General features: G+C 41.8%; 1 protein-coding gene across 20 annotated transcripts in view; it reads left to right on the top strand.

Annotated features, from left to right (window-relative positions):
* caska (calcium/calmodulin-dependent serine protein kinase a) overlaps positions 1-13,182 on the top strand; it is a 194,672-nt gene that overhangs the window by 143,919 nt on the left and 37,571 nt on the right. For 7 of the 20 annotated variants that reach the window (XM_042081136.1, XM_042081152.1, XM_042081233.1 and 4 more), the window contains exons 6-12: positions 84-186; positions 1,065-1,243; positions 2,103-2,225; positions 2,674-2,757; positions 3,574-3,673; positions 7,148-7,165; positions 7,831-7,952. In XM_042081136.1, the coding sequence (XP_041937070.1) occupies positions 84-186; positions 1,065-1,243; positions 2,103-2,225; positions 2,674-2,757; positions 3,574-3,673; positions 7,148-7,165; positions 7,831-7,952 (729 nt within the window). Of the gene's footprint in view, positions 1-83; positions 187-1,064; positions 1,244-2,102; positions 2,226-2,673; positions 2,758-3,573; positions 3,674-7,147; positions 7,166-7,830; positions 7,953-11,262; positions 11,359-13,182 lie in introns of those variants that run through there. The other 13 variants (XM_042081253.1, XM_042081243.1, XM_042081210.1 and 10 more) reach the window with 4 other exon arrangements.

Below are 13,182 nucleotides of genomic sequence, written 5' to 3'. Positions count from 1 at the left end.
CTCTCTTCTCTCTCTCTCTCTCTCTCTCTCTCTCTCTCTCTCTCTCTCTCTCTCTCTCTCTCTCTCTTTCTCTCCCCCCATAGCCCCACTGTGTGTTACTGGCATCAAAGGAGAATTCTGCGCCTGTTAAACTGGGAGGTTTCGGGGTGGCCATACAGCTTGGAGAATCTGGACTGGTAGCAGGAGGTATGAAGTCCAGATGTTGTCCAAACACCAAAAAACATCCAGCTAACACATTGCTAGTGTTTTGTAAGAAACTCAACTATATCTGCTTGACAAGGTCCTGGAAGTATTGAGTTAATGGATTTTGTGGGGGAGTCTACATACTGATACCAGTATAAAAGTAAATTTAAAAAAAGAAAATCTTTTTTTCCAAATCATGTTTTCTCCTCATTAACAGACCATGAATGTGTCATTGCAGACTTTTGCTGATAATTTTGTAGGTAGTCAATTTTATGTAAGGAGTATTAGTTGGCCTTCGCCTCATCCAACAGCTGAATAAAGCTTCCCCTTTTCATCACAAGTTCCACCAGGTTTGGTCAGTCGGCGGTATTAGAAGCCTCTTTTCTTGCACACTATAGGTTTCTAGTAACTTCCTGTTTCAATGTGCCGTAACAAGGAAATGAAATACAATACTTTTACTTTTTTGTGTCTACTGATAAGCTTACGCAAAAAAAGGAAACCTGAACAGATGTACTTACATACTGCTTTCACACCACCTATGTGCACTTGGCAACATAACTATGCACCTGTTTGTGGTTGTGTTTTTTTTTTTTTTTTTCATTATACAAACAAAGCATATGTCCTTGCAAGTGTGTGTATAGTACTGTGCACTGTTGTGTCTACACTTCTAGACATCAGCGTCATTTTACAGGATTGAGCTACTGGGCAATTGAACTACCCTAAAGGGGATGAATAGAGTATCTGTCTACAGCATCTATTTAACTTTTGCATGGTACTGTGTTTGCATAATGTGCATGCTTTTGGGGAGTTATACATATGGGGGTCTCTCTCCCTCCTTGGCGAGGGGAATCTCTCCACTGACCACATGCATCCCTTTGCAGGGAGAGTGGGCACCCCACACTTCATGGCCCCGGAGGTGGTGAAACGTGAGCCCTACGGTAAGCCGGTAGACGTGTGGGGCTGTGGGGTCATCCTATTCATCCTGCTCAGTGGATGCCTGCCCTTCTACGGCACCAAGGAGAGGCTCTTCGAAGGCATCATTAAAGGGAAATACAAGGTAGTAGTTTATTAACATTTTCCCAAACTGTCTAAGGGATGAGCAGCCCTGATAATTTTTTTTTTTTTAAAAACACTGATTCCACACTGACTCTCACTGTAGAAAAGAGATTGAATTGTTGGCAGGCTTTGAATATAGTAGTTATACTAGTGCTGTTACTCCTGAGGACATGGCCTTTTTCAACCTGGCCCCTAGTATGTATTAATTACTTTATTATCAGTACTTATGGTAGATATGCTGATGTTATTGAAAGAAATAAGAAGAATAAAAAAATATATTTAATTTGTTGAAAAGCCCCCCCCACCCCCCACCACCCCCCACACACACACTAGCTATGGCCATAAATGCTGTTGCTAGGGGAAAAATACCAGTTATTCTTTTACAAAAGCAGTATGTTATTTATTATCACACAATCATAGGCCCCTTTGGTTGCAGCGTTGGTGTTCTTCATGATAACACACTTGCTGTTTTGCGCTGCTGTTTTCCTATTTATCAGATGGCCTGTTATGTTGCTCATCAGATAGCATGTTGTTTCTCAATGTGTTTCTCAATCTAAGTATTGGTTAGCGGTAGAAGAAAGTTCTGCCAGACCTCCTAATAATACATGTACCGGTATATATATTTTGAGAGGGATAAATTATTTACAGAGAAACACACACACACACACACACACACACACACACACACACGCACACACGCACACACACACACACAGACAGACACAGCTCATCCCCAGATCTGATCCCCGTGTCCTCTGATGCCTTCCTTTCTCAAAGCGCGCTGTGCTTTTTTGTCTCCCTCCACCTGTGTGTGTGGTGTTTGCGTGCATTTTGTGTGCGCCTGTGTGTGTGTGTGCGCTTAGATGAACCCGCGCCAGTGGAGCCACATCTCCGAGAGCGCCAAAGACCTGGTCCGTCGCATGCTGATGCTGGACCCCGCAGAGAGGATCACCGTCTACGAGGCCCTCAACCACCCCTGGCTGAAGGTACGCACATCCAGCATACAGATATAGTCTAGTGACTACAGATATAGTCTAGTGACTACAGAAAATTGAGTGAGTGAGTGAGTGAGTGAGTGAGTGAGTGAGTGAGTGAGTGAGTGAGTGAGTGAGTGAGTGAGTGAGTGAGTGAGTGAGTGAGTGAGTGAGTGAGTGAGTGAGTGAGTGAGTGAGTGAGTGAGTGAGTGAGTGAGTGAGTGAGTGAGTGAGTGAGTGAGTGAGTGAGTGAGTGAGTGAGTGAGTGAGTGAGTGAGTGAGTGAGTGAGTGAGTGAGTGAGTGAGTGAGTGAGTGAAAGAGCACAGCGGGAGGAAAGAAATGTAAAAAAAATGAGAAAATGGTTGAAAGAAAATAAAAAATATATATATATCTAATATTTTTATACAAATTAAAATAATTGCATAAGCTGTAACCATTGTTTGTGTTTATATCTCGCAGGAGAGGGACCGCTATGCCTACAAGATTCACCTTCCTGAGACAGTTGAACAGCTGAGGAAGTTCAACGCCCGGAGGAAGCTAAAGGTGTTAGCCTCAGTCACGCTGTCCGCAGTTTCAAAGACACTTGCAAAGTCAAAATAGCCGTAGTTTCTAAAAACACTTAAGTTGCACATAAATACAAATAACTCTTTTGCTGCACGATCGCAGCGCTAATTAATTAAAATGGCATAGCAGCTGCAGCAAATACTCTCCCCACCTTAATAGACCTTTGCTAAATCCTTTATTATCATTTTGCTTATGTGCAGTTACAGTAACCTTCTTACTACCTAAAATAGTCTATCCACCTTGGAGGCGAAAAGTATCTCTGCCGGTTTTAAACGTCAACATTTTTGCAACAGCTTAGCCTGTTTTACCCAAATGACTTTAAATGAGCCAGACAGATGCACCCTGACCACACAGAAACATGCAAATGTGCACACATTTATCCGCCCTCCACCACAGATACACACACACACGCTCACATACTCACACAGACACATACTCAAAAACATACAGCATCATCAAAGACTGACCCTGATATGCCACAACAGGAAAGTAATGACATGTCCCTGATGTGATCTCCTGGTGAAAGGTCAAAGTTCAAGGTCACTGTAGCCACATGCATCTCCCTATCTCGTGAACGCAGTCTCAAGAATGCCTGAACGTTCTTCAAATTTGGTATGAACGTTCACTTGGACTAAAAGATCAACTTGTTAGACGACTTTCAACTCTATGATCGCTGTATTACATGCCTCGCCACACAAGTGTTTGTCGACCAGGAAGTCACGGCTGCACGGGGGGCAAACCACCGCACATCGCGGTAATTCTAGTTTTGAAATGTGTGTCTGTTTTGGTTTGAAGGGGGCAGTGCTGGCAGCAGTGTCCAGCCACAAGTTCAACTCCTTTTACGGGGACCCGCCAGAGGAGCTGCCTGATTTCTCTGAAGACCCCACTTCCTCAGGTTAGACACACACACACACACACACACACACACACACACACACACACACACACTCCTCCAACTATGGATGAACACCCACCAATGAATGACGACCATGGAAGCCATCTGTCGGCTGAGTTGGCTGAGTGCAGAATTCAAGTGTCCCATGTTACATCGATAAGGTAAATACCACAGGAAGCAACGCAATGTGCCTGTGCCCCAACTGGTACAGCAGAGTGTGAGAAAAGCACAAAGCACCATGGGCATTAGTTCAGTTTCTGGAGAGCTCACAAGAGGAAGCCCATACCTGCTCAGCAACTTGCTTTGGATACAGAATAAATACATGTGAATATGAGCCTGGATAGCTGTGCATTCACATTGACTCTGTTGTTGGTTTACCATTGTCGTTTGATAGCTAGGTCATGCAGTTTTTCTTGGTATTGAGTCTCTGATGCGACAGCAGTGCATCTCTAATGGAAGATAAAAGCATGCATGCATGTATGCAAGTGTGGCAATAGTATTTAGTTAAACAGAAGCTGACAGCAAACAACAAGTTTGGGGTCACTTGGAAATTATTTCACTTATTTTTGAAAGAAAAACACTGTTTTTTCATGAATGTGGTAATGGTACATTGTGTTAGCTAATCGTGTTAAAAGGCTAATTGATTATTATAAAAACCCTTGTGCAATTATGTTAGCACAGCTGAAAACTGAAGAAGCTATAAAACTGGCCTTCCTTTGAGCTAGTTGAGTATTTGGAGCATCAGCATTTGGGGGTTCGATTATACTCTCAAAATAGCCAGAAAAAGAGAACTCGACAGTTCTATTGTTGCTCTGAGAGATGGAGGCTATTCCATGTTAGAAATTGCCAAGAAACTGAAGATTTCCTGCAACGGTATGTACTGCTCCTTTCAGAGAACAGCAGAGATGGGCTCTAACCAGAATAAAAAAAAGTGGGAGACCCCGATGCACAACTAAACAAGAGGACAAGTACATTAGAGTCTCTAGTTTGAGAAATGGACGCCTCCCAGTCTCTAGTTTGAGAAATAAACGCCTCCCAGTCTCTAGTTTGAGAAATAAACGCCTCCCAGTCTCTAGTTTGAGAAATAGACGTCTCTGGCCACAGGCATTTTAGGCAGAGTGGCAAAGAAAAAGCCATATCTGAGACTGGCCAATAAAAAGAAAAAATTAAAATGGGCAAAAGAACACAGAGGAAGATTGTACTGTGCACAATACAATGTAAAACGTATGTGCAATGTACCCAAAAACATTTTTTTTTAACTTATATCAGAATTCCGTTCTGGTCTGTAAGGCCAATATTTCCACAGCTTCACTGCACATGCTTTCTTGAATTCATAGCCATAGATGGGGAGAGCAGAAGTAAGTGCATGAATGTTGCATCAGTCCGTTGTCTGTGTTTGCCTTAGTATATTCTCTTCTGCTTTTGCATGAGGAAGTCTTGCCCTTTCGTGTGTCTTGCGGTCATCCTCCTGTCCATCCTTATCTAGAGATACCAAGGAAGTTTTTGTTCTTGTCTAACTTCTCAAGCATCCGTGGGCTCGAATATGTATAAGATGTTATGCACAATGCAACGCCTTAATACCAACCTGCACCAATAGATCAACGTGCAACATGCTTTTAAAGTAATTGATGAGGTTCAGTTCATTAGCTTGAATGCATGGACCTATGTTAGAAAAGATGCTAAGAAACAGTGGTACTGTTTGCTCAGATATAATGAAATTCTTAGTATGGTATATATTATTATGGTATATATAGTATGGTATGGTAGTATGGTATATATATCAGAGAGATAGACAGACTTTCAATTAGTCAGCAAAGTTTTGTCACCTCTTGAAGTGTGGTCAACTCACACAAGGAAAAGTGCTGATGGTACGAGAGGTTCAGCAAGAGACAGGATATGTGTTAAAAGCAACATAACTTGGGGGGTGTGGAGTGTTGCACTCTCATGCTAGAGCAAAAAAAAAATAGTGCATCTGTGATGCATCTGTTTAGTGCAATAGTAATTGTCGTTAGTGTAGTACTCATCACACAATATGATGTATATTCTGTTATTGCGAGTAATGCAAATTAGTAGCTAATTGCAGAGTAAGGAGAAATGTACAAGCAACTTTTGGAAAGGAGCAGAGGAGAAAAGGAGGAGTAAAGAAAGAAAATAAAACCCTTAATAAAACCCCATACAAGGCCCTTCTAAATTGCCAAATAAGATTCTCTCTCATGATATGTAGGAATCAAGGGACAAGGAATAGACATGATTTGCTGAAATCACATGTAATTAACTATATTGCGTAGTCTTTCCCAAAAAAGATCCCTGTAGCAATGCATCAAATGTCATATATGATATTATACATGTATGCTCTATTGCTTGTGTTTTAACATTTCTGGACCAATTTGAAATGATAAATGTCACTTTGTATATGTTTTGTGAACAGTGTGCACATGTTTCTTTGAATCCAAAACTGGTTGAAGTTGAAGCAACAGATCGTTTACAAATTGAGCATTGTTTTCTTTCTTTTTTTTTAATTTGGTACCCTATTTCTGACAGTTTGTAGTCATTTTGGGGTTAATTCAGGAAGTAAGAATCAGAGGTCCAAGGATTTAATATAAAAATAGTGGATCATAGCTAATATATTGATTTGATTATTTTGCAAGCAAATTCACTGGTACAAAAGTTTAAAGAGAATGCATAAGCGATATCAAGTTATAAAAACTCAGGGCTGGTCCTCGGGGGTTGTCCTGAGCACTTCACCGCTTTTTTACCCAAAATAGTTGCGGTCCTGTCATTTTTCGTGCTTTCTCTTGGCTACACTAGATTTTATTATGGCATCTTGTTTCACAAAGGCCACTTTCAGTCACACTGAAGTCACAACCTCAGCCTGATGATGAAGCAAGAGTGTCTGTCTTTCTCTCTCTCTCTCTCTCTCTCTCTCTCTCTCTCTCTCTCTCTCTCTTCGTCTTCCTGTTTTCAGACAGGACCGCTGCCTTCCTTCTTCTTTTCGCAAGTGCAACCTCAGTCATCAAATGTGACCAAAAACCCATATGAGTCATGGTCTTTACATTTCTTTTCTGATACAGCTCAAAGGCTTTGGCTTGTGCAGAACTGACGTCAAGAGATTACTATCAAGTTTTCCATTAGATCAGACATGATTTTTACAGGAAACACCACAAAGGTTTTTTTAATTATCAATTCCCCCAGATGTGGTCCCTATAATAGATTATTTTTGTTTTATTGTATTTCTTTTTTTTATTATTTATTTATGGATTTTGCATGACAAGACCTTTCATTGAACTATAATGTTGTTATTTGTCCAATTTGCTCATATCTTTCTTTCTTTCTTTCTTTCTTTTTTTAAGCCAACTCTTTTAGGTCCAATTCACGCTTTCTCTTACCTCATAGAGCTTCACTAATGCCAGCTTTGCATCTTTTTGATAACTCTTTTTTTCTGTTGTTTGCCCTAATGCTGCCTCCCCTGTGCAGGACTACTTGCTGCAGAGAGTACGTATCTTATTCCCCCCCGCCCCACACTCCCCACCCCTCCCCTCATGTCACCCCCCCCGCCCCCCCAAATAAATCCTTGCTTCCTCTCCTCTCATGCTCAAGTCAAGCACCCCTCTGACAAGGTCATGCTCCTCTCTGTATCAGGAAATGCACTGTAGACCAGAGATTGCAGAGGCCAAGCCGATCTGCACTGCTCATTCTGCTTGAGTCTTTCTGACAAGCCTGCAGCAGACTCTCATGGCTTAAGTTTCACTACTGTTTGACGATTGTTCCATTGTTCTTAAATTGATATGAGCAGTAGTTCAAGTAGTTATTGTAACAAAGATCTGATTATAATTATGCATTAGAATACATCCAGAGACCTATGAGTCATATTTGCATGGTTTTAATCATTTGCGCGTAGTATTAATTACATACCTTCCACGTTTTCACCACAAACCGTGTCTGTCACTGTCTGCGTGTGCTAGTGCCTTTTCTAGGTGTGTTTGGAACCACGTGTCTGTGTTTCTCTCATTGTGGTGGTTGTGTGTGACTGTGTCCATGCATGTGTATGTTGGCACACCTTTTTGAATGTGTATATAAATGGGTCTCTATTTTTTTCGGTGTGCCTGTGCGTTTGTGCACGTGTGTGTGTGTGTGTGTGTGTTTGTGTTCGCCCTCAGGAGCCGTATCCCAGGTGCTGGACAGTCTGGAGGAGATCCACGCCCTGACGGACTGCAGTGAGAAAGACCTGGACTTCCTGCACAGTGTCTTTCAGGACCAACACCTCCACACACTACTGGACGTGAGTCACACACTTTGCTGGTTTTATTACTTACCCGGCTTTTATTTTATTTTTTTATTTGCTTTTGAGTTTTTTATTGAACTCATCATCTGCGCATTGCAGTATTCAGCTATACCCAGGAAGGCACTCTGTGGTCTCACAAGAAATCTCCATGGAATGTTTTTGTGTGCAGGGTGTGTGTTTCTGTGGTTTGTTTATTGCCAATGACTGTCCACATCCATAAACTAGCCACAGTCAGTTAACTCAGAAATAGGGAAAAAATCACACCATCTGACATTTTGTTTTTAATGTTTTAACACAAACAGATAAACGTAAAATAGACTAAGACTACGACTGGGCAGCCGTGGCCTACTGGTTCGCGCTTGTAACCGGAGGGTTGCCGGTTCGAACCCCGACCTGAAGTGCCCTTGAGCAAGGCGCTTAACCCCTCACTGCTCCCCGAGCGCCGCTGTTGTTGCAGGCAGCTCACTGTTTCACTAATTCACGGATTGGGATAAATGCAGAGACCAAATTTCCCTCACGGAATCAAAAGAGTATATATACTATACTTACTATACTTATACTGACTAAGTATAGACTAAGTATTACAACATAGAATAAAACAATAAGAGAAATGACAGCCAGTTAATGGGGAACGTGCACATATTAAAGTCTGTCTTTAGAATGACTGAAATGTCCACAGGTGGACATAAAGGTTCAGAAAAAAACTCCATTTAACCAAGACCAAGTGAGGTCAGGAAAGGCGCAAAATGATTACTGAAGTCCTGAAGAGTCACACAAAACAAACAGGAAAAAAAACCTATAGCAAAACAGCACAGCACAATGCAGTCTGATGCAACTAATTACACTTTCAGTAGTAAACATGTATTGTATGAATGGTGGCAATAAAAATAAAAATAAAAAAATGATCTCAAGAAGAAAAAAAAACAATCAGCTAAGGAAGAAGAAGTACAAATCTGTGGTTGTGGAAAATATTTCCTCTGTTCCGTCCCAGTTCTGTCTGACTTGTAGAGTTGCTCTATTCTTTACTGCAGTGCAGTCTGTCACCCACACCAGATCTAGTCAGGTGTTCACCCTGGTATATGTCTGGGCTCTCTGCCGCTGAGATCATGTCTCACAGCAAACTGGGTTGTTATGCAGACCAGAGAGTCTGGTTGCACGCTGTCCCCTGATTGTGCATCAGAGTTACACTGCTTGTGGGAAAAGTATACAGATAAGAAGGGAGAAATGACACCAAGGATACGGTTAGGGTTTTTGTTTTCTTGCTGAACTTTGTGTTTGTGTGTGTGTGTGTGCCTGTGTACATACTCTAGTTAATGTGTGTTTGTATGTGTATTGGAGGGGGTGACTGTGTGTATATGTTTGTATTTATCTGTGTTTGTTGTTCTGTGTGTGTGTGTGTGTACGTATGTGTGTCTGTGTGCGTGTGTGTCTGCGTGTGTGGGCCTTTGTGTGAAGATAAAGATGTCTCATAAGCTCAGTTGTATGTGGAGCCAGGCCAGTCACAAGGCAGAGTTCCCACGCTTCCAGGAAAACTTTGGGATTTTTACCACAGAGCTGGATGATCACATGGAAAATGGAACAATGTTAAGGCTCTGGAAAGAGAATTGGTAGAATATCTATGTTTTTATTCCTCAGTCACTCTCTTCCTCAGTCTTTCTGAACCCTGCTTTATTTTCCTGCCAACAGGGGATTTTGTTATTTGGGCACGTGCTATTTCTGTAACCATTGTCTGCCACTGACCACTTGCATGTCCTGACAAATTTGTGTCACTATTTTATTAAAGTTTACATACAAAGTATACACAACAGATCAACAATGAAAAGCTTCTGCTCTGTTACTGGAAGGTGGATCATTTTTTTGGGAAGATGTTCAGCAGTTCAGCACAAACAAAACGCATGATGGGCTTACCATAACATTCCCTGCGAGTTCATTGGTTCTTCACTAATTCAACCCTTTTGGGGTTTCTGAAAGTGTCACTGGCTCTCTGCTTCAGAATGGAAAGTGTGGTGAACACGTAATCTCCAATATTAAGGTCCTCCGACCCTACTGGCATCTAATATGCTTCAAGTCATCCATTACCAGATCAGTGAGAGATGTGTTAAAAATAGGAATATTTGTGATTCGTGAAAGAACTGGTGTTAGTTTGATCATTGACAGCTTTATATGCTTCATACTGGTGTCTGTCTAACAGTTTAAACAGAGTTTAAGTGTGCTGCCATTTTCTTTATGTAAAATGAGTCAAAATGAAAGTAGTATGAGAGCTAATAAAGTAACCGCTCAGCTGGAGTAATCTGAGACGATGAAAGAAATCACTTGCATCAATGGTGGTGTACATCAATGGTGAATTATGATTTTAGAACTGATCTTGATGTTGACGTCCTGGACTCTACCTGGAGGCAAATTGTACAGAGGAGAAGGAATTTGAAACAAAACGTAATTTCTGCGAACGCTGTGTTACGCTTGACAAGTCACGCAGCACTTGTTTTGAAAAGACAGCCAGAATAACGCTGAATAATGGATGTCTTAGTGTTTTCTTGCAGCATCTAACCACAGTGTAAATAGTGTTACCCTTAGCAGCGTGTGTCTAGAGCACTTAGCGGATTATTGTGACGTTTTTAGCAGTCTAAAGTATTCACCCAGGAGACAAAGCGTGTGTGAAAGAGAGTTTTTGTGTGGCCACGTACAAGCGTTGACTCCACCACACACACACACACACACACACACACATACACATGCGCTCATGAGCTTTTTGTATTCGCGTGTGAACGATCACAGCTGTAGAACTCTGTATGGAGTGTGAGTTCGGGTTTTGTGTGGAGATCTTTTTTGACGGAGCCTCTCTCCAGCATTTGGCAAGACACACATTGTGAATGGGTACCAACTGGAGACTGTGGTTGTGTGTATGGAGGAGGTTGAGGCCCGAATACCACCACCAACAACAACACCACCAACACCACCTCCTCCACCACCAACACCACCACCACCTCCACATGTTGCATGAGGGGGCTGTGCTTTCCCCCCGGGAGGCTGTCCGTGAATACAGACTCCTCGTTCCATAGAGAAGCTGAAAAGGCAGAGACCCCCTTGTGCTCTAAACAGAGAAGTGGAACAATGGCCACTATTGTCAGTTTTTCTTTCAGAGTCGTGGCTCCAGTCCTATCTGCCCATCTCTTGAAACCGGCCCGGACATTAAGACGTTGTGTTGCCACTCTCCATCGCTGCGTACTGCCACTCCCACACAAACACTCGCACACACACGCACACGCACACACACGCGCCATGGTTCCTATACTGTAACCCCAAAGAATAGAGAGAGTAGTAGATGTTGTTGGTGTTGGGGCGGCTGTCTGGTCCTGGCTGTAAAAGTCCTAAGTGGAGTTTGGCTGTGGAGGGAGGTTGGTCGGTGAGTGCTGCCGTGGCGTTTTCCTTTCTCTCATTGTTAAGGTTCAACTGGCTTTTGTTGTGAAAGAATCCATCTGAATTGCAGATTTGCAGACTGCAACTGGTGGTTGAGATATTTGGGGTTGTTTTATTCCTGGCGAGAGATTACCTTGCGCTTTCTGCTGTACTTGATGAATTGCTTTGGATGTCAGTCTCTTTGCTGGGTACACATTTTCTTGTAGGTTGTGACGTGTTTGTTCCTCTGTGCCCTTTTGTTCGTTGGGGTCTTTTTGAATGAGTGCAGAGCCACAGTAGCTTCAAATGATTCATTACAAGAAGGCCAGAGCCTTCTCAGTTCAACACGCTATTGGTGTGGTTGACCAGCAAGACCAGCCTTTGGTCCAGTATCCCCCTACTTTTGTACTTTTGTACTAAAGTCAGTAACAAACATCTGCATTCGTCATAAGAGTTTGACATTTGTCTTGGTCGGGAACTTCACGTCCAAATGTGAAGTCATTGTGGTGTTTCGGTTTTGTTCCTGTCAATGACAATGACAAAATGAACCTTAAGCTACAAACCACATGCCCTTTTGGTAAAACTGTGGATCCAATAGTCAGGTTGCAAAAAAGGGGAGTTCCCTGCTAACTCTTCAGAAAAGGTTCAGGTAGCATAGCATTCGTTTCTGAGTGAGTTTGACTGTCTATTTCAAAGACCTAGATCTCATAAAACCAAGACCTAGATCTCATAAAACCATGACCTAGATATTTAATAAAAAAAACAAGATCTAGATCTCATAAAACCAGAACACCCCCTCAACTCTGAAATACCCATGAAAAACTGAATCTGAGGTCTGAATGACATTTTAGTTGTATCCTTTTTACAGTACCTTTGCCATGGCATAGAGATTTAGTGAATGTAGCTGTCCTTGTCTTATGAAAGCATGTGTGCAAGGGTCTCTTCTGTAGCTGCAGAGATTTTAAAAAGAGAGACTAGTAGTGTCAGATGGTGCTATCCCACTTCCTGTTTTTCTAGTGTTGTTTTTCTGTAACAGTTGCAGTTTTTGCAAAGTTTTAGTTCAGTGATGCTACTGAATGTGCATTAGAAGATCTTTTGACATGTTTAGATGCCGTTATATCCAGCATTATGTTCCAGTGCAGCATTTTGATAATTGAAAGTTTTATCTTTATTTTTAATCTAATTTTATATGTTTCATATTATGGTATTCATATTATCATACCCAAGAGTTAGTATGAAGTATGTGTACAGTGCAGTACGGGGTAGTCATTCAGTTGCACCCAAGAAAGGACAGTTTAGTATGTAAATCTCCAAGCAAAAACTTGGTGCCTTGAAGTACCACTGGACCATTATACTACACCACAATATTCGTTGGCCAGCTGACTCTTGTTTTATGGTCAAGACACTGAAACAGTGTCTGATTTTGGCCAGTGTGTGATTTTATCATGTGGAGTAAGAGTTCCCCTGTTCTGTATTGGTTATTAATGGGCCTGTCAGACTGAAAGGGCTTGTGGCCATCCCAAGCTTCAGGGAGATCACCTTGTGATGTTCAGTGTTGTGCTATTTTCCTTGGACTAGAATGTATCATTTGTTATGGCTGAAGAGGCACAAGTGAAGAGGCTGTACTGCACCGACTGCTCTGACTTTTATTGAGAGGAAGTGTGTGTGTTTGTGTTTGTGTTTAAGTGCTGGTTAGATAAAAAGTGTGGTTGTCATTTTAGGCTGTAAACATGATGATGTTAATTGCAGTTACATATTGCAGATGAGTACATGCTGATCATACATGCTCATGTATATATTTTCAGGAATTTTATTTATCAAGCATTTACTA

Source organism: Alosa sapidissima, chromosome 2 (assembly GCF_018492685.1).
Source record: "Alosa sapidissima isolate fAloSap1 chromosome 2, fAloSap1.pri, whole genome shotgun sequence".
In the NCBI taxonomy this organism is placed as follows: domain Eukaryota; kingdom Metazoa; phylum Chordata; class Actinopteri; order Clupeiformes; family Clupeidae; genus Alosa; species Alosa sapidissima.
This window is presented reverse-complemented; position numbering and strand designations above follow the sequence as displayed.